The 22,799-nt window shown below is 44.4% G+C and overlaps 1 protein-coding gene across 2 annotated transcripts in view; it reads right to left on the reverse strand.

The window, feature by feature from the left end:
- The window catches only part of KCNQ3 (potassium voltage-gated channel subfamily Q member 3), a 173,583-nt gene extending 160,050 nt beyond the window's left edge, over positions 1-13,533 (reverse strand). Inside the window, exon 1 of one of the 2 annotated variants that reach the window (XM_026678546.2) lies at positions 12,732-13,533. In XM_026678546.2, coding sequence (XP_026534331.2) covers positions 12,732-13,336 — 605 coding nt within the window. In that variant the 5' untranslated portion in view covers positions 13,337-13,533. The remainder of the gene's footprint in view (positions 1-12,731) is intronic. The other variant, XM_087962201.1, reaches the window with a different exon arrangement.
- Between the last annotated feature and the right edge of the window lie 9,266 nt (positions 13,534-22,799).

Below are 22,799 nucleotides of genomic sequence, written 5' to 3' on the forward strand. Positions count from 1 at the left end.
AGAATAGAATAGAATAGAATAGAATAGAATAGAATAGAATAGAATTCTATTGACCAAGTGTGATTGGACACACAAAGAATTTGTCTCTGGTACATAAGCTCTCAATGTACATACAAACTAAGTGATAAGTCACAGATCATATTCTTAAGATACAATCATAAATCATAAGATACAGCAATTGATAAATCATAATATACTAATAGGAGAAAGTAGTGGGAAAGATGAGAGGTGAGAAAGATTAAGAAGATAAGAAGGATAATAATGATAGAGCCCTACTACATGGGTAAATATCTTTAGGCAGAAGACTGCTGTAGGAGTTAGGTGTTTAGCAGAGTGATGGCATGAGGGAAGAAACTCTTTGTGTCTCGTTGTTTTGCCATGCAATGCCCTATAGTGGCAACTTGAGGGGAGAAGTTGAAACAGTTTATATCCAGGATGTGAGGGGTCTGTAGATATTTTCTCAGACCTCTTTCTGGTTCATGCAATATACAGATCCTCAACGGAAAGCAGGCTGGTTGCAGTTATTTTTTCTGCAATCCTAACTATCCACACCTGTCCTGTTTGGTTGCTGTGCCAAACCAGACAGTTATAGGGGTACAAATGACCGGCTCAATAATTCCTCTGTAGAACTCAATAATTATCTGTAGAACTCAATAATTCCTCTGTAGATTTTTTGTTATGTTGTCTGTCTTCAATGGAGCACATAATTTGGTGTCCTCTCCACCAGACCCAGTGTAGAAGAAAGACAAGATTGCTCCTTTCTGGCAAACTAAAAGGGGTAAACAAGTGAAAGAAAAAAAAAAGATTCTGTAATACCATCCTTGACCCTGTAGCATTGAGACATATGGCTAGGGGGCTCAGCTCCCTCTTCTCCTCCCCCCTCCTCTATTTTGGGAAACGGAACAATCTCATAGGAAGTAAGTAAAATAAAATTTTATTTTAGAGAGAGTGAGTGAGTGTTAAAATCCCTAGATTGGTATAAGTAGTCACAAGCAAAACATCAATAGCCAGGTCAATAAAATCTATAGTTCTCCACGTCACAGGACTTTAAAGGATCTCCCAAAGAAGATATAAAAGGAAAATATAAGGCTCAGGATGAATAAAAATTGATGCTAGTCTGTGCTTAATTTAGAAGGACCTCTGCTATAAAAAGGTTCTCAGCTGAATCAAACGCAATTCTGAGATTGCACAGAAAGCATACCTATATAAAAGATAAATTATTAGGCTTAAACACCTAGAGAGAAAATAGAAATGAATCTTATGCATTATTTCTACTTGGACCTTTTTAAACCCATCCTTTCGAAGTTGTTTTACAGGAATACGTTTTCCTGTTTCAACTATATCTGGATTTTTTTTTTCCCTCTAAGAAGCCTTGGAATATCAGTCAGTTCACTCTGTGGCTGTAGCAGAGACGGAATTATTCTCAACTCTCTTCCCAGCCTAAGTTTCCAACTCCGTTTTTATTTTTCAACAGAGCAAAACTTTTTCTACATCTAAACAAGATCTCCAAACTTGGCAACTTTAAGACTTGAGGACTTCAACTCCCAGAATTCTCCAGCCAGCTGGAGAATTCTGGGAGTTGAAGTCCACAAGTCTTAAAGTTGCCAAGTTTGGAGACCCCTGATCTAAACAATAGTTCCCAATTTTCCCAGCTTACCGGCCTGGCTTGGTGCGGGATGTGTGTATGTGTGAGTGGCAGGGGCATGCATGCACACTTCAGTTGTCTGAGTGGTGTGTGCGTTCTTCCCTCCACTTGCAAAAATGGAGCTTTGCACACAAGCAAAAGGTGTTTGCATTTGCATGGGAAGCTCCACTCGTACGAGCAGAGGGGGCTCGAGCAGAGAGCAGTTGTGCTTCATGCACAAGCATAAGTGCCCTCCGCTCACACGAGTGGAGCTGTACACACATGCACACTTGCCACCATTTCTCCTGCGGCCCGCTTTCTAACAAGCTGCAGCCCAAGGGTGGGGGATGCCTGATTTAAAAGGTGAGTGGTTGAGGGAAGATGGGAAGGTGTGGATCCAGACAAGTGCGATCCTGGGAGGCAAGAAAGGTTGCTCCGTCTCTGTGAAAGCAGGATGACTATTCAAAATATCCTTGAGGGACCCCTTCTCCATAAATTCACCCAACCTTCTTTATGTCATCTGAGCTAGAACAATCATCACACGTGCAGTAATGAATTCCACAGGTCAATTATGCCCAGCTAATGATGAAAGTATGCAAATAAACCTCAAAGGGAAGAAATACAATCAGTGGACTCAGTCCAGGAGAACATCTTTGGGCAACCTTGAGCTAATTCATGAAAAGTGAGGTTCATATACTGTATGTATGTGTACTGTATATGTAAATGTATAACTACCTGGATACACTGAATTAAGAAATTTAGAGCTTATTATACAGCTCATAAGAGGAGTGAGGGGCTGGTGGGACCATCAGAGGTTAAAATCCAGGAAAAGCTTCCTTAGGTCGATGGAAGACTTTGGAGAATTTGAAAGCAGAGTGGACCTATGGAAAGCTACAAAGAACCAACACTGGATGGGACCAAGGGAGAAGCTGGCACCTGAGTCTGATGAAAGCTGGGAACCATGGAAATCATTGAATAGTGATAACGATAGCAATAGCTATCGACTATTAGACTTCTATACCGCTTCACAGTGCTTTACAGCCTTCTCTAAGAAATTTACAGAGTCAGCCAGTGGTGGGATTCAAATTTTATTACTACTGGTTCTGTGGGTGTGTCTTGGTGGGTGTGGTGTGGCTTGGTGGGCGTGGCAGGGGAAGGATACTGCAAAATCCCATTCCCTCCCCACCTCACTAACCTGCTTTCCAGCTCCGTTCTCCTGTGCAGTGCAACAAAAGAAGACCCAGCCAATCAGCTGGGACTCGGGAGGCAGAGAATAGATGGGGTTGGCGGGGCCAGTCAGAGGTGGGATTTGCCGGTTCTCTGGACTACTCAAAATTTCCACTACCGGTTCTGCAGAACTGGTTAGAACCTGCTGCAGAATCTCTGGAATCAGCATATTGCCCCCAACAATCTGAGTCCTCATTTTATTAATCTCCCAAGGATGGGAGGCCAAGTCAACCTTTAACCGGTGAGAATCAAGCTGCTGGCAGTCGGCAGAATTAGCCTGCAATACTGCTTTCTAACTACTGCGCCACCGCAGCTCTATATACTATTGAATAGACTGCACAGAGTACAACAAGATCCAGAGAGACTCTGAACCAATGGAGCTATCTGGTTGCTTCTGCTCTTTGTGACTGTGGTGACATGCGACAACAACACCTATGTATTCCTGGCCTTTGTTCTCAGATCAGTGTATCCTTGAAGACCTCATGGCATTGTTTTATTTATTTATTTATTTATTTATTTATTTATTTTTAATTTGATTTGCCAATTGTTTACAAGATAATAAGTATAAGTGTATACATAGTTGTGAATACATGAAATGGGTACATATAAGAAAAATAAAAGAATAAGAGAAACAATAGGACAGGGACGGTAGGCACGATGGTGCGCTTTATGCACGCCCCTACAGACCTCTTAGGAAAGGGGTGAGGTCAATAGTAGACAGTCTAAGGTTAAAGTTTTTGGGGTTTGGGGAAGAGACTATAGAGTCGGGTAGAGTATTCCAGACATTGACCACTCTATTGCTGAAGTCGTATTTCCTGCAATCAAGTTTGGTGCGGTTTACTTTGAGTTTGTATCTATTGTGTGCTCTTGTGTTGTTATGGTTGAAGCTGAAGTATTCATTGACAGGTAGGACATTGCAATGTATGATTTTATATACCATGCTTAAGTCAGACCGAAGACGGCGTAATTCAAGGTTTTCTAGTTTTAGAATTTCAAGTCTGGTGGCATAAGGTATTCTACATAACTGCAGTAGAAGAGTGGAGAACTCTTCTTGTGAAATATTTCTGGACTTTCTCAATTGTGCTAATATCAGATACGTAATGAGGGTTCCAGACTGATGAACTGTATTCGAGTATTGGTCTAGCAAATGTTTTGTATGCTCTGGTTAGTAGTGTGATATTACCAGAGAAAAAACTTCGTGGGATTAGGTTAACAACTCTTAAAGCCTTTTGGCTATGTAGTTGCAGTGGGCTCTAGCACTTAGATCATTAGAGGTGAGTATTCCAAGGTCCTTTACAGAGCTTGGGTCATCAACAAGATCTTGACTATTCAGTCAAGATTGTGACAGAATGTAATTAACGTTGCTAGTTTCTGGGCAAGATCTGTTTAATTTGTACCTATTTAAATCTTGTATGTTATATTTTAAACGTTATTGTCCTCTTGTATACCATATTTTAATCGTGATGCTTCTGACACTAATAAATAAATAAACTCGGGTGTCTGATGTTCCTCTCCTATGTGTGATGTAATTGGTATCTGCTGTCTGGAGCATTCTCTCATTCTTCTCCTTGGATTACAAAACACACATGACCTCATCCTCTGGCTGTGATTTGTAGAGTTTAATCCCCAAGGTAGCGTCTTCAACACATAAAGACTTTTTTTTCTCTAGTGACAATATAGTACCGGGGATTGCAGAAAACAGAGAACAAGAAGTTACAGTGCCAGCGAGAACATGTTGATACAAATAAATCATGCAGAGGAAGAATACTAATTTGTTTTTTGTTTGTTTGTTTGTTTTAGATGGAAGAGGCAAAAAAGATGTAAGATAGGATGCTAGCGGAAGCAAGAAATTTAATGTGAATAAATTAGCGGTCTGTTCTGGGGGAAACAAATTGGATTTCTGTTTCATTTGGGGATTTCTGAAATCCGACAGCAGAAATTCCAATTTTTAACACAGTAGTAGTGATGTGATACAGGGAGTCCTGTAGTTCATTTAGTGGCTGTTCAAAGTAACGATGGTACTGAAAAAAGTGACTTATGCCCGTTTTACACACTTTCGTCCTATCACGGCATCTCCATGATCATGTGATCAAATTCTGAGGCTTAACAACTGACCCGTATTTATGACGGTTGCAATGCCTGGGGGTCATGTGATCCCCTTTTGCAACCTTCTGACAAGCAAAGTCAATGGGGAAGCTAGATTCACTTAACAACCATGTTACTAATTTAACAACTGCAGTGATTCACTGAACAACTGTGAGGGAAGATTGTAAAAATGGAGCAAAATTCACTTAACAAATGTTTCACCTAGTAACAACTGTTCAGGGTTCAATTGTGGTAATAAGTTGTAGGAAATTAGCACCCCTCTCCTAGAAAAATGAAATATCCTAAGAAATATTAAAAAGGCAGAATATTTCCCCTAAAAGTAGAAACTCAGAGAGGCAGAAGCTCACCCCCACACACACCTTTGTTAATGTGCAGGCCATTAGGCCTGGGCCAGAGTATTCTACATAACAAAGGCCTCTACCCATCTCACCACATGGCCTGGGAAGATTGCATCAGCCAACACTCAAGTGAAGCCATGGGGTCCAGGCAAAGCTTACAAAGTTAGTTAAGACCCCGCCCTTGGGAGTCTGACAGCCAATGGGATACATTTCTTACACAGGAACAGGAAACAGTAAGGTGGGGCCCAACAGAGGGTATATAACTAAGGGTCTCTCAGCATCTCTGCCCTTCTTTTCCCTCACCCAACATCTTGAAGCATGTGATCGTTCCTTTCACTTTGGAGCTCCAAGCCACGTGGTCCTGCCCACCATTAAACCATCTTTCCAAACAGCCTCCATGTTTCCAGTGTCTTTTTCCCCACTTGGAACTGAACCCAGAAGGATAATTCTTCCAATAAAGTCAAGGATTATCTGTATTTTTTTTTTTTCAGGAAATTAAATCTCTTAGAGGACACAACTGCAACATCGTTTCTAACCTATGGGTTTAATAAGAAGTGTGGAATTTTGACTTAAAACATTGGGTTGATCTGTAGAGATGAGCAAACCCCTACATTCCCAAATTTTTTATCCAGATTTCTTTGAGCTTGGTGATATAGGTTCCGCGGGACTGCACGTCCGCATGTGGACCGGTGGTTGGGGACCCCTGTCTTAGAGGACACAACTGCAACATCGCTTTCTAGTTTTCATATGGGTTTAATAAGAAGTGTGGAATTTTGACTTAAAACATTGGGTTGATCAGAGATGAGCAAACCCCTACATTCCCAAATTTTTTATCCAGATTTCTTTGAGCTTGGTGATATAGTATCCACCCTCCCCAGACAGGAAACCATAGCCAAATGAGTGAATTCTACTTTATTGTCAGATTATATTTAAAGTATCCTACAAGTCTGAGACTACAAATATCTCAGGGTTCTTTTATCTGATTTATCTGTTCAGCATCTCTTCCCTTCATCCCTCAAGGTCATTTCCACATGCCATTTACATCTGATTCAGAATAACAGATTTGGAAGGGACCTTGGAGGTCTTCTAGCCCAACTCCCTGCTCCAGCAGGATACCCTATTCTATTCTTGACAAATGATTGCCTGGTCTCTTGAAAACTTCCAGTGATAGAGCACCCACAACTTGCAGTGGCAAGCTGTTCCACCGATTAATTGTTCTGTCCAGTGGTGGGATTCAAAAACTTTTACTACCGGTTCTGTGGGCGTGGCTTGGTGGGCATGGCAGGGGAAGGATATACTGCAAAATCCCCATTCCCTCCCCACCCCACTAACCTGCTTTCCTGCTCCGTTCTCCTGTTCAGGGCAACAAAAGGAGACCCAGCCGATCAGCTGGGACTTGGGAGGCAGAGAATAATGGGGTTGGCAGGGCCAGTCAGAGGTGGTATTTCCCGGTTCTCCGAACTACTCAAAATTTCTGCTACCGGTTCTCCAGAACTGGTCAGAACCCGTTGAATACCACCTCTGGTTCTGTCTGGAAGTTTCTCCTTCATTCTAGATTGTATTGCTTTTTAATAATCTTCCACCCTCCTTTGATATAGCAGAGACATATATTGAAACTGTAGCATAAGGGGAAAGAGGAACCAAGCAGATTTACCCTATTTTTGAGTACACATTTATACAATTACATAATCGTTTATTTAACAAACTTAATTACTTTCATAGCAAAAGTGCTGCTAATCAGCAGGTGGTTAAAAAAAATGGAAGAGCATAGATTTTTCTCCCATAAAGATGCTAATTCTCTGGTTAAAAGCTCAATCATAAAACAAAGATTTCCAAAACAACCCATTAAGACTGTTTCACAGTTAAGTTCGCTTGTAGCACAACCTTTAGTTACCTTTAGCTTCTTATTAGAAATGCAAACCATCTTGCAAAGATGTCTTCTCACTTAAATTGCTAGTGTGAATAAAGCTGTGGAAAGAAAAGTGGATAAAATGTATCTAGTCTTGCCTTGTTTGTGAGCATTGCTGTTTGAATATGGTTCACTGCCATAAAAGGTAAAATCTTCTCCAAGTTGAGGTAGACTTCTGGTGGCTTCGTAGACACATTATTTTATTTTATTTTATTTTATTTTATTTTATTTATTTATTTGTCAAGCATGAATGAGATAACAGATATAATTAGGAACATGATTATGATTACATGAAGTGGGTATGATTAAAAGGGGACATTAGGACAGGGACGGTAGGCATGTTGGTGCGCTTATGCACGCCCCTTACAGACCTCTTAGGAATGGGGTGAGGTCAACAACAGACAGTCTAAGGTTAAAAGTTTTGGGGTTTGGGGAAGAAACCACAGAGTCAGGTAGTGCATTCCAGACATTGACCACTCTGTTACTGAAGTCGTATTTTCTGCAATCGAGTTTGGAGCGGTTTACCTTAAGTTTGTATCTATTGTGTGCTCGTGTATTGTTGTGGCTGAAGCTGAAGTAGTCATTGACGGATCGGACATTGTAGCAGATAACTTTATATACTACGATTAGGTCAGACCAAAAGCGGCGTAGTTCTAAGTTGTCTAAGCCCAAAATTTCAAGTCTGGTGGTATAAGGTATTCTGTGGCGAGTAGAGGAGTGGAGGACTCTTCTCGTGAAATACCTCTGGACTCTCTCAGTTGTATTAATGTCCGATATCCAGTGTGGATTCCAGACAGATAAGCTGTATTCGAGAACATCCATGTAAGTATCCTTGGCATGAAAGTGATCTTCCAGGAAATTCTTTCAAGCTCCAGCCAGCCCCACCACACTGCTCATACTTTATAGGTTACTCATCCTAAATACTAACCCAGGTCGATCCTACTTAGCTTCTGGTCCAGAGAAGATCCATCTGTTGTCATAAATACCAGCAACATCCTAACATCTTCTGATCACATGCCCCTACTTGGTGCCCTCCATGTGTATCACACAAGCTAGGATTCTAAGCCAACATGACCATACTAGGGCTGTGAGGGTACACGAGGTCAGAGAAGGCTTAACAAAGAAGACCAAGAAGGATCTGTCTTCTGGATTGCCTTTACGTATTATTGAGCTTTGGGACATTTTAAGGAACAATATTTCTGGTATGGATGCTTTCATGAGAAGTTCTGGTTAGGATGTAGTATTATCATACATTTACTGGATGGATATAGCCAATGTTCTTTTAAAGTAAAGCCATTTAGCCATTGTGTTCCAGGGTTCTCAACGGCTTGGCCTGAAACTCTCTAAAACAGAGGTCTTCCAACATGACAGCTTTAAGACTTGTGGACTTCAAATCCCAGAATTCCTAGCCATCCTGGCCATGAGCATTTGTCCAACAATTTCCAAATGGTACAGGTAGTCCTCAATTTACAACAGTTCGTTTAGTGACCATTCAAAGTTACAACATCACTGAAAAAGTGACTTATGACCATTTTTCACACTTACGACCGTTGCAGCATTCCCCATGGTCATGGGATCTAAATTCAGATGCTTGGCAGTTGGGTTCCTATTTATGATGGTTGCAGTGTCCCGGGGTCATGTGATCCCCTTTTACGACCTTCTGCTAAGTAACGTCAATGGGAAAGTCCAATTCACTTAACAACGGTGTTACTAATTTAATAATTTCAATGATTCACTTAACAAACATGGCAAGGAAAGTCACAAAATGGGGCCAAAGTCACTTAATAAATTTCTCACTTAACAACAGAAATTTTGGGCTCAATTGGGGTCATAGGTTGAGGACTACCTGTACTGGTTGAGGATGTCTGCAGCATTGAGTTGAACCAGGAAAATTGGATCGAAAAAGGACCACACAAAAATTGCTACAATTTGTGTAAAGTATGTCATTTAAGCATAATAAATCATGACTATTTATTTATAGTCATGATCAAACAATCATTCTTTTCAATAGGACAAACACAGCAGAGCTTTTTTTTAAACTATTTTTTACTACGGTATTTAAAAAAACAAAACTTGAGATAACCAACAGTATTCTTGGTCTTTCTGCTTCTCTTGATTATCTGTTTTACAGAACTCCGGTGTTACTACAGAGGTTATTCAGTGGCACACTTCTCAATTAAAACAAGTCTTGCCTTAGCGCAATGCCTGAGCTCACCCAATCTCCAAAAACTATGTTCTCTGGTAATGTTGGACTCACAAACAAAAAAATCTCCACACCACAAGCCAGGCAAACACCTGGGCACAAACAGATCCCCCCCTGATACCTCCAGCTCAAACACACCCCAACCAGGCACCCAGATGAAACCTAGCTTCCTAATAAAGGATAGCATTTACTCCATTTACTCGGAGCCAAGCCGCACTAAAAGCCTCCAATATAGGAACACAATGTTGCCAGCCAATCAAGACAAAAAAAGCCACAAAACAGACAGAAGATATTAGAAACACCAATCAAGCAGAACACAGCAAACCAAGACCAATAAACACAGGCCAAGACCCCCAACCAATCAGGATGAAGAAAAAACCATTCTGGCACAGCAGTAGGCTAGCCCCAAATTTAAAACTGAAACGGCTGTGAAAGCCTGACTCACAGACTAATACAATACAGAAGCCTGATGATGGCAGATGAGATTCTGCCAAAACGTTGCTACAACTTTAAAAGCACAACTATAATGATGTGGGAAAATACCTGAACAAAGCTGAATACCATACATGTAAGTACCATAAAACTTAAGAAAATATATATAATATATATATATAAATATATATATATATATATATATGTGTGTGTGTGTGTGTGTGTGTGTGTGTGTGTTTTCTGAAAACCAAAGATATACACACACACACACACATATATATATATATATATATATATATATATATATATATATATATATATATATATATATATATATATATATATATATATATTTCCCCAAACTGGACCTCAACTTAAATAAATAATTTCTAATTAGCCATGTGATATTACGGCCTCCATATGCAATAGCAACACACCTAGACAAGATAAAATTGCCAACAGGACAGCTTCTCTGAGCTGTTCGCAAACTTCAGACCTCAAGTAAAATCTCATGTTTTTCCTGTACATTTATATGTAGATTTTGTAGATTTCCATGGATGGCAATTCTTTTAATGGGTACCTTTTTCAGTTATCTTTTGGAACAAGATAAATTTGTCTCTGGAACCTGACAAATTAACATTCGCACCAATTTGTACCTTCACAGTTAGGTACTAAGGAAAAAAAGAACAGACTGTTTTGGATTTAAATGATGGAAAGCCATTGTAATTATTATTATTATTCATTCATAGCAGTATGGGCTGGCTCCTTAGGAAATTCCCAGTGTACTTCTTTTTGTTGTTGTTGTTGACAAGTTGCCCAGGGGCTCAAACAGAGTGATAAAGCAACACTGGCTCAGTTTCTATGGCAAATCCCTCCCATTACCTTAAGCACTTCAGACTTTCATGAAAACATGCTCATTGCCATGCGATCACAATAACAGGGCATTACCATAACTTTTGAATCTCACATCTGCACATTTCTCCAGCATTCCGCTTTTGAGAAGCAAATAAAAACCATATGCTCCCATGGCCAAAGGAAGCGATCTATTATTTGGATGGGAAGGGGAGAAGCCATTTCTTAGACATCTTGAACTTGCATTTAATCCACTGGGATACAACATAATGATTTGCAATCTGTATACATACACTTTCTAATACAGGTAGGGGTTTTGCAGGGGTTCCAAATAGGTGGGAATGCTTATTCCAAGTTTAGATTCCAGGAATCTTTGCCAGAATCCAGTGAACAGTGTCGTTCTGCCATATGCGCTTGAGAGCATGCAATCTTCACCCTACCCAGATTCTGTTCCGAAAACACCCCAAACGCTCAAAATGGACATCATGGTTTCCTGAACTAACCGAATGCCTAAATATCGAACCATTAATTAAGGAAACTAGTAGCTTTCACAAGACATACAGAGTCCATAGCGTGTTCAACCGTTATAGCCTAGAGGGGTGTAAACATAGCCTTACTCAGAGGAGACAGGTGGGGAGGAAAGAGAAAAAGAGAAAGGAGAAAGGAGAGAGGAGGAGGGGAGAGGGAGGGAAAGAGGGAGGGAAAGAGAGGGTGAGAGAGAGAGAATGCACTTGTCAGCCCAAAGCATGTCTGAATGCAGATATGCACCAGGGTTTGTGATGGGGCCTTTCTTGAAGGATTGTAGTCTTCAGAAGACAAATGGAGTCCTTAGCTACCACTTTTTAACCTAGAGTGATATATACACAGCCTTAATGAGAAAGACAGAAGGGGGAAAGAGAGAAAGGAGAGAGAGAGAGAGAGAGAGACAGAGAGAGAATCCACTTGTAAGTCAGCGATATGTCTGAATGCAGATGTGCACCAGGATATGTGATGGGGCTTTTCCTGAAGAATAATTGTAGCCTTTAGAAGACACATAGAGTCCATGACATAGTCAACCACGTTTTAATCTAGAGGGGTGTAAACACAGCCTTACTCAGAGGAGACAGGTTGGGGGGGGGAGAGAGAATGCACTTGTCAATCAGAAGCATGTCTGAATACAGCTGTGATGGGGCTTTTCTTGAAGAACGATTGCAGTCCTCAGAAGACAAATGGACTCCATAGCTACCACGTTTTAATCCAGAGCGGTGTAAACTCAGAAAGATGGAGGCAGGGGGGGGGGGGGTGGAGAGAAAGAAAGAGAGAAAGAAGAGGGCAGAAGGGAGAGAGAATACACTTGTCAATCAATGCAGGATGTGCATCAGGGTATGTGAGGGATGATTGTAGTCACCAAAAGACAAGTGGACTCCCTAGCTACCACGTTTTAACCTGAAGGGGTGACAACACAGCCTGACTCAGAAGAGACAGGAAAGGGGGGGGGAGAGAGAGAGAGAGAAAGAAAGAGCGAAAGAAGACAGACAGAGAGAAAGGAAAGAGGGAGAAAGAGAGAATGCACTTGTCAATCAGAAGCATGTCTGAATGCAGATGTGCATCAGGGTATGTGAGGGATTATTGTAGTCACCAAAAGACAAGTGGACTCCCTGGCTACCACGCTTTAACCTAAAGGGGTGACAACACAGCCTTACTCCGAGGAGACAGGAAAGGGGGAGAGAGAGAGAAAGAGAGAGAGAGAGAGAGAGAGAGAGAATGCACTTGTCAATCAGAAGCATGTCTGAATGCAGATGTGCATCAGGGTATGTGATGGGGGCTTTTCTTGAAGGATGGTTATAACAACCATACAAGAACCAGGATACAGCTCTCAGCTCGGCGGCTAACTCGGGTTTCTTTCACCCCCCCCCCCCACCCCCGAACGTGCGAACGGCCCCGTGCACCAGAGCCAAGGCTGCCCAGGCCGCCCTCCGCTCTCCGTCCCCACTTCTCGGGTTCAGCTCCGGACCTCGGCAGGCGGATGCCGACACCCCGCGGGCTACCCCGGCAACTCACACGAAGGCATGGTAGAGCAGCGCCCAGCCCCGCGGCCGCTCCAACGCGTCGTAGATCAAGGTTTGGATCCGCCGGTACTTGACGTTGTTCCTCTTGACCGGCCGGCTCAGCGGGGTCTTGGCCAGCAAGCCGATGGCGGGCGCCGAGCGCCTCCCGCCGCCTTCCCTGCCCGTCCCTTCCAGCAGTAGGGCCCCGTCCCGGTCCGCCCCGGAGGCGCCCAGAGCCAACGTGCCTTGCTCCAAGTCGCCGGCCGAAGCCAGCTCCCCACCGGTCGCTTTGCTATCCAGCACCCCGCCCGGAACCGCCGGGGTTTCCGCCGCGGCCGGAGTTGCCTTGCGGGACTTCACGCCCATCTTGCCCCTCGCCGGCTCGGCCCGCTTCTGCCCGGTTCCTTCGGGGTGAGCGAGAGCGAGGTGGAGAGGAGGAAGAGGAGGAGGAGGAGGAGAAGCGGCCGCGGGGGGGGAGCCCCAGGCCATGGTCCGAGCCTTCCTCCTCCCTCCTCCGCCGGGGCGGCGGGGGGTCCCCGGCGGCAGGGCGGGGCCGCGGGGGAGAGGGAAGCCGCGCTCCCCCTGCCTCAGGGCTCCCGCCTCGCCTGAGGGGAGCATCAGCTCCGGCGGGAGGGGGGCGGCGGCGGCGCCGGCAGCATCACCACCACTCTCAGCGGCCACACCTGGACGAGCGGCCTGGCCCTGAGGGAGGAAGAGGAAGAGGAAGGAGGAGGAGGCGAGGAAGGCGGGAGCATCGCGGGGCTTCTGGACCAGCCGGCGTCCTTCCCCCCGCGGGCCGCCCTCCTCCCCACCGCTTCACCGCCGCCGCCTCCAACGAGGACGACGTCCCCCCTCAGCTCCGCCTCACCGTCGGGCGTGGCCGTTCTCTGAACCGCATGGGGGTTCTTTTGGCGCGCGGACGCCCCCCTCCTTCGCCGCTTGCCTCGGCTTCCTCAGGGTCGGGGCGGGGAGGGCGAGTGTGGGCGCTGAGGGGGCGCGAAGGGTTTCCCCACCGCCACACAGACACGCGCGCGCGCGCGCGCACCGCCACCCCGTCCCCCTTCTTGTTTGACAAGGGAGCGTCCCTCAGGCTGGCCGGGGAAGCCCCCTTCCCACTCCCACGGCGCTTTGGCGGGCCCGGGGATTCCTTGTGTCAGCTTTTTGCCGACCATCAGGCTGTGGGGAAGCCTGGGGGATGGGGTGGGTGGGAGGGGGACAGAGAAGGGATCGTCCTCCCGGCCGGCCTGGCTCCGCCAGCGGACGGAAGCACCGGAGAAAACGTGTGTGTGTGTGTGTGTGTGTGGTGGTGTGAGGGGAGAGCAGGTCGTGTGAACGGAGGCTGTCGGGAGGAGACGGGGGAAAGAAACCCCGTTTGCCGATGGAGGGAAGGGGAAAACGGCAGCGAGGTGGTGTTTTTTTTTTCGGCGCTCGGGGCTTTCCCACCCAGAAATGACGGGGTGGGCGTTGGTCCCGCGGACTCTTCTCACGGCTGCTGGGGTGGTGTTAAGTGTTGTGACGTGAGTGTGTAATCTGGAGAAAATGCTGCCCAAGTGGCACGTTTTCCAGGGGTGCAAACAGAGAGGCCCTTGGAAACGCGGGGACGAGGTAGCCATTCGAGTTACGGCCACCCTCGAGCCCCCAAAATTGACGTTGCTAAGGGAAAACGTGCGATCCATTGTGCGGCTTTTCTTGCCACAGTCGTTGAGGTCATCGCTGCCTTTGTCACAGTTTGCACAATGGTTATAAGGGAAGCCGGATTCCCCCATTGATTTCGGCTTGTCAGAAGGTGGCAAAAGCTGATCACGTGACTCCCACAGGACACCTCAACCGTCATAACTAGGAACCACTTTGCCAAGCCTCTGAATTTTGATCACGTGAACATGCTGCCACAGTAGAGTGAAAAACAGTGGTAAGTCGCTCCGTTGAAACTTTGAACCTCACTTAATGAACTGTTGTTAAAGTCAAGGACTACACGCATGTGGTCATGTGCGCCCTGTCACCCCAGCTCAGCTCCACCGTGCATTCGCGCACGCCTCCTGCTGGCTATCTGGTCTTCGGGCCTCCGCCACGCATGCGTGGGGGAGGTGCATGCACCCCACCAAGGGTGCCTGCACGGAGGATGCATGCATGGGAGGCACATGCATGCAGGGCGCTCATGCCTGTGGGATGTATGCGCATGCACCGGACGCGTGTGTGTGTTGCATTTTGGGTATGCGCACACATGTACGTGTGCTTTCAGCACTCGATGCCAAAAAGCCATCACTGATCTACTGGAACTGGTTGTACTTTTTTGTCCTTTCTGGGATCAAAGATGGCTTCGCTTAATGGACTGAATGATTCATCTAAGAGCTGCAGCCATTTGCTTTAACACCTGCTGCCAAAAAAAAGTCACAAAATGGGACCAAACTCATTGAACTGCCTTGCTTAGCCATGATAAATGTTTGGGTCAGTTTGCGTTCGTAAGTCGAGGACTACCTGTAGTTGGTTTTTTCACCTCCCAATCTTAATGTGCAGCTCTGAGATTTTCTGGCGTTCTCTTGTTCAAGTGCAAGCTATGCTCATCTCACCTTAGCTTTCCAAATCGGCAATGCGGTGCCTTCTCTTGTGAAGAAGGGAGGTTGAAAATGCCTTTGAGTGGATCTTGGCTGCTGAAGCCTGTATAAATATGTTGTTTGGTTTTCTTTGGCAAAGTAGTAAGGTGATGTCTATGGAGATTCTCAAGTCATCCAGGTCATGGTTGTCCCAAAAGTGCTTTTTCAATTGGACTTTCTGGGTTTTTTTTCTTTGAAGATGTTTTGCTTCTCATCCAAGAAGCTTCTTCAGCTCTGAAGAAGAGCTGAAGAAGCTTCCTGGATGAGAAGCAAAATGTCTTCAAAAGGGGGCGGGAAACAGAGTCCAGTTGCCTCTTGAAAAAGCACTTTTGGGATAGTATGATGATGGTTTGCCATTCACCTTAGGAGTTTGTTTTTTTTAAATTCCACGTGTATCTTATCTGCCTGTGATTTCCTCTTGGTCTCTCATTCAAACAACAACCTGCTTTGTTTAAGGAGTAACTTCCTAACAGTGAGGACAATTAATCAGTGGAACTGCTTCGCCTTCAGAAATCATGGCCGCTCCATCACTGGAGGTTTTTAAGAAGAGAGTAGACAGTCAGTTATCTGAAGTAGAATAGGTTCTCCTGCTTGAGCAGGGGGCTGGACTAGAAGACCTCCAAGGTCCCATCCAGTTATTTTCTATTCCAATTCCAGAAGGGGGCCAAGGTTAACTAGCTGTTGCCCCCTAGTGGTGGAGATACATAGGTACACACCTAATCTCCAGCAAACATTTGCAAAAACAAACTGAGGACATTAAGCCAAATAGAAAAGACGTCTAGTAAACTCCAAATGGATGGATTCTCTCCTGTCTGTAAAAAAAACATACCAGGAACCTGGAAGAAGAAAAATGCTTAACCCATTCCAGCCACAGTTGCTGTTAAATAAAATGAATCATAGGTGGGTATTCAAGTTTAAGCATCATCCTTTCTCCTCTCTTCAGCTCCGTTGCTTTTCTTTGAACAGATGTTTTATAACCGGCAATCTTCCCATTTCAGATGCATAGTGTCAAAACAGGCAGCATTTATTCCTTTGGGGGGCACAGCTGGAGCACCTGGTGATCTTCCTAGCTTCCTTGGTTGAGGGAGCACCATCACTTGAGACTTTCAAAAAGAGATTGGACCGCCATTTGTCAGAAATGGTGTAGGGTCTCCCGCTTGGGCGGGGGGTTGGACTAGATGACCTACAAGGTCCCTTCCAACTCTGATTATCTGTTATCTGATAGATGGACTTGGGAAGCATGCTTGAGAGGAAACACAAAGACAAGAATGTGCTTTGTCACCCATTAAGTCTGAACACCAAGTACACAATATTCTTTCTTGCCCAGTCATCCAAGAGGCCACAGAGGAAACCCATTTGGAGCTCAGTGAATGAGAGAAACTGGCCTGCACGCTGCATTAAAATACAGTTTGATGAACTATGGCTTACTGGATAAACCAGCATTGGCTGGAGATGCACCAGCACATTATTCCAGCGATGGACAACATCCCATCCAGGCCTCTTATGGTTCTCAGGTCCTTGTGTGCAGCTTCCTGAGATCTTCAAACATTACTGCCAAATTGTAATTTATCGTGAGATAAAGGTGGATCAGAAAGAGGTACTGTTTCCTGGATTTTTAAAAAAAATTTCCAGTCCAGCCTACAATTATGATGATCTTCCTTCAAAGACTAAGTAGGTCCAACTCATAGCTTTTTGAGGCCTGGCAGGATTACCAGGTACTGCCATCTAACTCACCTATCTGTGAAAGAAGAAATGCATTAAATATATAGTTCGATACTAATCATATCATCCATCTTTCATCTGTTTTCCTGACCCAATTACTATTTTGAATGCACTTCTAGCAGACTACTCCAAAGCCTAGGTAGAACAAAGTCCAGAACAAATTGCACGTCCATCTATTAAGCCATATTTTGCAAATCACTATGTGTCAAGGCTCAGTGGCAGGAAAATTACAGCATAGTTTGATTAGGGCTATTCAGATGGGCTGCAGAAATAAATATTTTGAGTATCTTTGCTGTCACCTAATGCTCATCCTGATTTGTAGATACGGTAACCTAAACCTTCGTGGGTTTATCTGAACAGAAGAAGAGAACCATCCAAGAAACTCTACAAGGGTTACAGAGTTTGCTCTTTGAAAATATCACAGCAAGGAAGCAGGCAGGAAATGTGACCAGGTACAAATCCTGAATGACTCCTCAGAACCTGTTAGCTGTCTCTGCACAATGACCATGTTCTAGATTATTGCATGGATATAAAGTCTCATCCTATTTGACATGGTGGCCCAGTGGTTAGAATGCAGTGCTGCAGGCTAACTCTGCCCACAGCAGCAGTTCAATCCTGACCGGATCATGAGTGACTCAGCCATCCATCCTTTGGAGGTCAGTAAAACGAGGACCCAGATTGTTGGGGGACAACAGGCTGACTCTGTAAACCATTCAGAGAGTGCTGTAAAGCATTGTGAAGTGGTATATAAGTCTTAAGTGCTATTGCTATTGTCCTTGGCTCAATGGGTGTCGAAAGTTCAGAGAAGGTGAAACATCAAAAACCTAGGTATGTTTAGTATGGATAGTGATTCAAAAACCTAGATAGATTAAGCTTGCAGAAAAAGAAACTAGAGAGGAGACCTAATAACTGTCTTCCAAGTACCTGAAGAGCTGTCATGTCGTGTTGCAATGGGATTGGACTTGTTCCAGAGGGCAAGACTAAAGTTAATGGGGTAAGGGATATAGGTATAGATTAGGAAGAACGTTTTGAAGAGTGGTCAAGTGAGTTGAAGAGCTTAGTGCATAGAGGGGCTATTTCATCTTCACTGGAGGACTTCAAGCAGAAGTTGGATAGTAATCTACTAGGGATCGTGTTGTGAATCTCGCAGTGTGCAGGGGTTTGGACTTGTTGACCTCATAGATATCCTCCAATTCTATGATAAACCTGGATTTGTGTTAAGCCATAATCCACATTATGGTTCAGCCAAGTGTGTGAACTTGGTCGCTGAGCTGGATCATTGGCTCACCTCTGCAGTGTTGCAATGAATCCTAAGTATCTCAGGCCTTTTCTACTTGATGTCTCTAACAAGGGCTTGGGACTGAAATCAAGACCTCCTATGATCCAGTAGTTCTTTCCCCTGAAATATTTAATTCTGTGTAAGCTAGATATGCATTATGCAAGCTGGATACGTTTCTTGGACAGTCAGGAAATCACGCAGTTCCTTGGCCCACAAGCTTCTCTGCTTGTGTCAAAGTGGGCTATCGGATAGCTCACAGGATGAGCCAGAGACGAGAAAAGAGAAGCGATCAAGAACTGTTGCTCTCCTCAAGATCAATAGATGGTCTCCTGCCAACTTCTCATGGCTGCCAGATGGAGCATGATGTAGGCTTTCCCCATGCTCTCAGCCAAGTCTTAATTGACTTTCATCTTTTTTGGTTTTTCCTGCTTCAAAATAACAGATGGTCATCCCACGCCAAAAGAATGAACTTAGGTTTGGTTGGGGGAGATGGAAGGGTGCAAGGTGGATTTCTTTCAAGGGGATTAAGACTTTGCCACTACTAAATTCCCCTCCTCACCCCATTCCCCTCCCCCCTTTTTTAATACTTAACCTGAGAATTGTGCAGGATAGAGAGAAATGAATAGCAAAGCTATCCAAAGAAGGACCAGATTGGTACCTGGCTCAATCCATACAATTAAAGATCACAAGGGAATACAAGCTGGTAGAGATGCTTCCCCCATTGGCTTTGCTTGTCAGAAGGTCAAAAAAGGGGATCACATGATCCCTGGGAGACTGCAACTGTCATAAACATGAATCAGTGGCCAAGCATCTGAATTTTGATCACATGACTGCAAGGATGCTGCAACAGTCCTAAGCGTGAAAAAATGGTTATAACTCACCTTTTTTCAGTGCCGTTGTAACTTTGAACCATCACTAAATGAGCTGTTGTAAGTCAAGGACTACCTGTAGTTTTGTCTCCTTCCAAAGTGAGTGTGTCATGCCCCTGTCAGAGTCTGGATCCGAGGAAGAAGATGAACAGCTGATAGGGAGTGGGAGTGTGGCTCCGTTGGCCGTGGAGGAAGCTGGGGAAGGGCAAAGGCCAGCTGGGCAGAGCAGGGGAGAGGTAGAACAAGGGAGAGGGAGTTCAGAGGAAGACCCAGGCCCACCCCCTCTTCATCCAGGGCATGCAGGGAGGAATGGAGAAGAGAGTAATGAGGGTTGTGTGGCTTATGGGGGAGGAAAGGGCCCTGATTCCCTTCATTAGCTGCAACTGAGAAGAGAGTTTAAAAGAAATGCATGCTGAGTGCAGCAGCTGCTGGGAGCAAACGTGAGTTTATCTTGTGTTGACTTTGGTTACCTGCATTCCTGGCATCCTCCCAACCGTGTTGAATTGCTATCATGCCTTCACGTTTGGAATTCCTTCTCTTGCCCTGCTGGACTAATTACCTCATTTTGCCTCGATTGGACTTATAGTTACAGTTTTTGTTGACCACGTTTTGGACTTGATTCTCTGAAGCCCAAAGGCTGTTCCTGGGAGAAATTTTTCTCCAGCCAGAAGGTAACCTGGACACTGGGGGCAAAGTTGGAGCTAATAAACAGACTCCTACTGATTATCTGACTGTGTTGCCTTTGTGCCACGCCCCAGGTCATCACAGAAACAGGTATTGAAATGAAATGACAGCTCTGTTTGGGAGATTGAATGAAAGGTGGATCCAGACAATAGGTCAGGTCATTCTCAAGGGTGACATAACGTTCTGTGAAGCCAACTATTAAGTTGGTTAAAAGCCATGTTTTATGGCATGATTGGCCTTAACGTGGATGAGGATGGAGACGTATTGCCATCGGAAACGCTTCAAAAAGCAGCTGCATTTTATTTTCCCAGGCCTTCGAAAGAAAGAAGAGCAAGTCCAATTGCAGTGCAAGAGGTTATTGTCCTAGACTCCTGAGCCCCCCCTCCCTGATTGATTAAGAATCTGTTCTCAACAATTTACAGCTACTGTGGGTATTGATCTTTGGCAGCTGTTTCACCGGATCGGCCAATTTATTGGTTTCATTTCTTTGTGTAAGCTCAGAGGCCTGAGACTGGCTACCTCGTTTCTATTGCTCTCTTGATGGATTTGTGTTTTTTCTGGTTTCACGGCTGCTACTAAGATAAGAACAATTCTCCATAGCAGAACAAGGGTGGGGATATTTATGTTTAAATTCAGGGACAGCTTTCCCCCCCTATCTCCTGTTCCAGAAGGCTATTGCCTTCCTAGGCGGCTGTGAAATTCACAAACAAAACAAAACAAAACCCTACAGCTTTATTGATTTATTTATTAAACAAATGCCTACTGCTGCCCATCAACCCAGGAGGAACACAGGGTCGCAAACAAAATAAAACCCGTTGAAAATAATGAACTGGGTTTGAGAGGCCACAATAAAACTCACATCCATCTTCCAGCCAGCCATATCGCTTCTATCAACATTCTGTGTTCAGTGCCGAAGGGGGAATAGCATTAGCTGGCTTTGTATATCATCTTACCAAAATAAGAACAAACCACACAGTATAGCATAGCAGCGTGATACAGAGAAGCGCAGACGTGACCTTGGAGCAGGAATGCAGAGGCAGCAGAAAGACATTTTAACGGTGACTCCACTTTGATTATAAAGAAGAAGGGAGGGAAGAGAAATATCATCAGGCTCTTAGGGATTTTGAAACTACAAGTCATCCTTGACTTACGACCACAATAGAAACCAACATTTCTGTCAACTGAGACACTTGTTAAGTTAGTTTTGTGCCCCATTTCACAGTTGGAAAAGTGAATCACTGCAGTTGTTCAGTTAGTAACAAGGTTGTTGAATTCCCGATTCAAAGGGTTGCAAAAGGGGACTGTCAGCTTTGGAAGGCATATTAAAATCCGATGCTGCCACAATTGAGCCTGGGAAAGTGTGAGGGAGGAATTCATTGGAGTATCCCCAGGGGTGGGATTCAACCGGTGTTACTACCGGTTGGGTGACTATGTTTTGCGCCACGCAAAGAGCTGAGTTTGAAAAAGCAGGAAATAACGGACAGGTAAGAGCCTGGGCGGGCCAAACAGCAGGCAACACAGAACCAGTTTAGTGTCTGCTGCTCTTCAGAGCTACCAGTTCTATAGAACCGGGAAGAACCGGTAGCATCCCACCCCTGAGTATACCTAGTTAGACAAAATAAAATTATTTTGCTGGTTCAAGATCACGGAATGTGGCGCATAATGAAATGGGAACCTTACTTTAGGACGGATGGTGATTGGACCATGTGATGTGGTGATGGCTAAGTGGGGGGGATGGATTTGTAGTTTTGACTTTTGCAAGGAAGCCTGGAATTTTCAGATTCGGGATTCCACAGATGTGCCAGTTACTATCCAAATAAAGGAAGCTTTGAGAGATGTCTGTCTTGGAGTTATTGGTTGGAATGGAGGTTTGCTGTAATGCTGACGGGGATCACATGACCCCAGGATGCTGAGACCGTTGTAAGTATGAACCACTTGCTTAGATAACGCTTAGACATAAGAGATTACTGCTTCTAGAAGGCCATGATCTCCAATTAGGGTGGCATGCTTTTTTATGGTGTAACAAAAGCAAAACTCATAGATACTTTCAAAAACATTACATAAGAAATGTTCTACGTTCAGTATAGTAGGTGAAACCAAAAAAATCTACATTAAAATTCCAGTTTGGCTCGAAAACTGGACGGAAATTCATATGGACGAAAATTCATATGCTGCAACTAGCCTATAAACCTGCAATCTCACTGTGGAGGGTTCTGTTAGCAAAAGGATCAAGACTGTGCTCTGCCTTCAGGGGAAGTCATGTACCAGTATCAAAGAAAGCCCATATCACTATGTAGTGTTCTTCTTCTTCTTCTTTTTAGACTAGAGAACAAAAGCTCCTGAATCAAGTAGAGCATTTCTGTGATCACGATAGGATTAAGAATCGCATCCTCTTAGGGTTTATATGCAGCAGTCCTCTTGGGAATTAAGAATGCAATTCCAAATAGAATTGTACAACTTGAAACCTGGAGAAATCACAATTAAGGCATGATTTATAGCTGCAGGAGTCCTCTGAATAGGACAGAAGTGACTGTGGGCACATCGGAGGATGAAGGAAAGGTTTTAACGAAGCTTCTCTTGCTAATGTACAGTGCATAGACAGACCTCAGCTTATCATCACAACTGAGTCCAACATTTCCACGGCTGAGCAAGACAGTTGTTAAGTAAGTTTGGTCCCATTCTATGACCTTTTCTTGTCACAGTTGTTAAGTGAATCACTGCAGTTGTTACATCAGTAACACGGTTGTTAAGTGAATCTGGTTTCCTCTTTGACTTTGCTTGTCAGAAGGTCACAAAAGGGGACCACATGGCCCTGGGACACTGCAACAGGCATAAGTACATGCCAGTTGCCAAGCCTGCGAATTTCGATCACGTGACCATGGGGATGCTGCAACAGTCCTGTGAAAAACAAGCCACTTTTTAGCGCCATTGTAATT

Source organism: Notechis scutatus, chromosome 3 (genome assembly GCF_049901735.1).
Source record: "Notechis scutatus isolate UNSWTSFEM ecotype Mainland chromosome 3, rNotScu1.2, whole genome shotgun sequence".
In the NCBI taxonomy this organism is placed as follows: Eukaryota; Metazoa; Chordata; class Lepidosauria; order Squamata; family Elapidae; genus Notechis; species Notechis scutatus.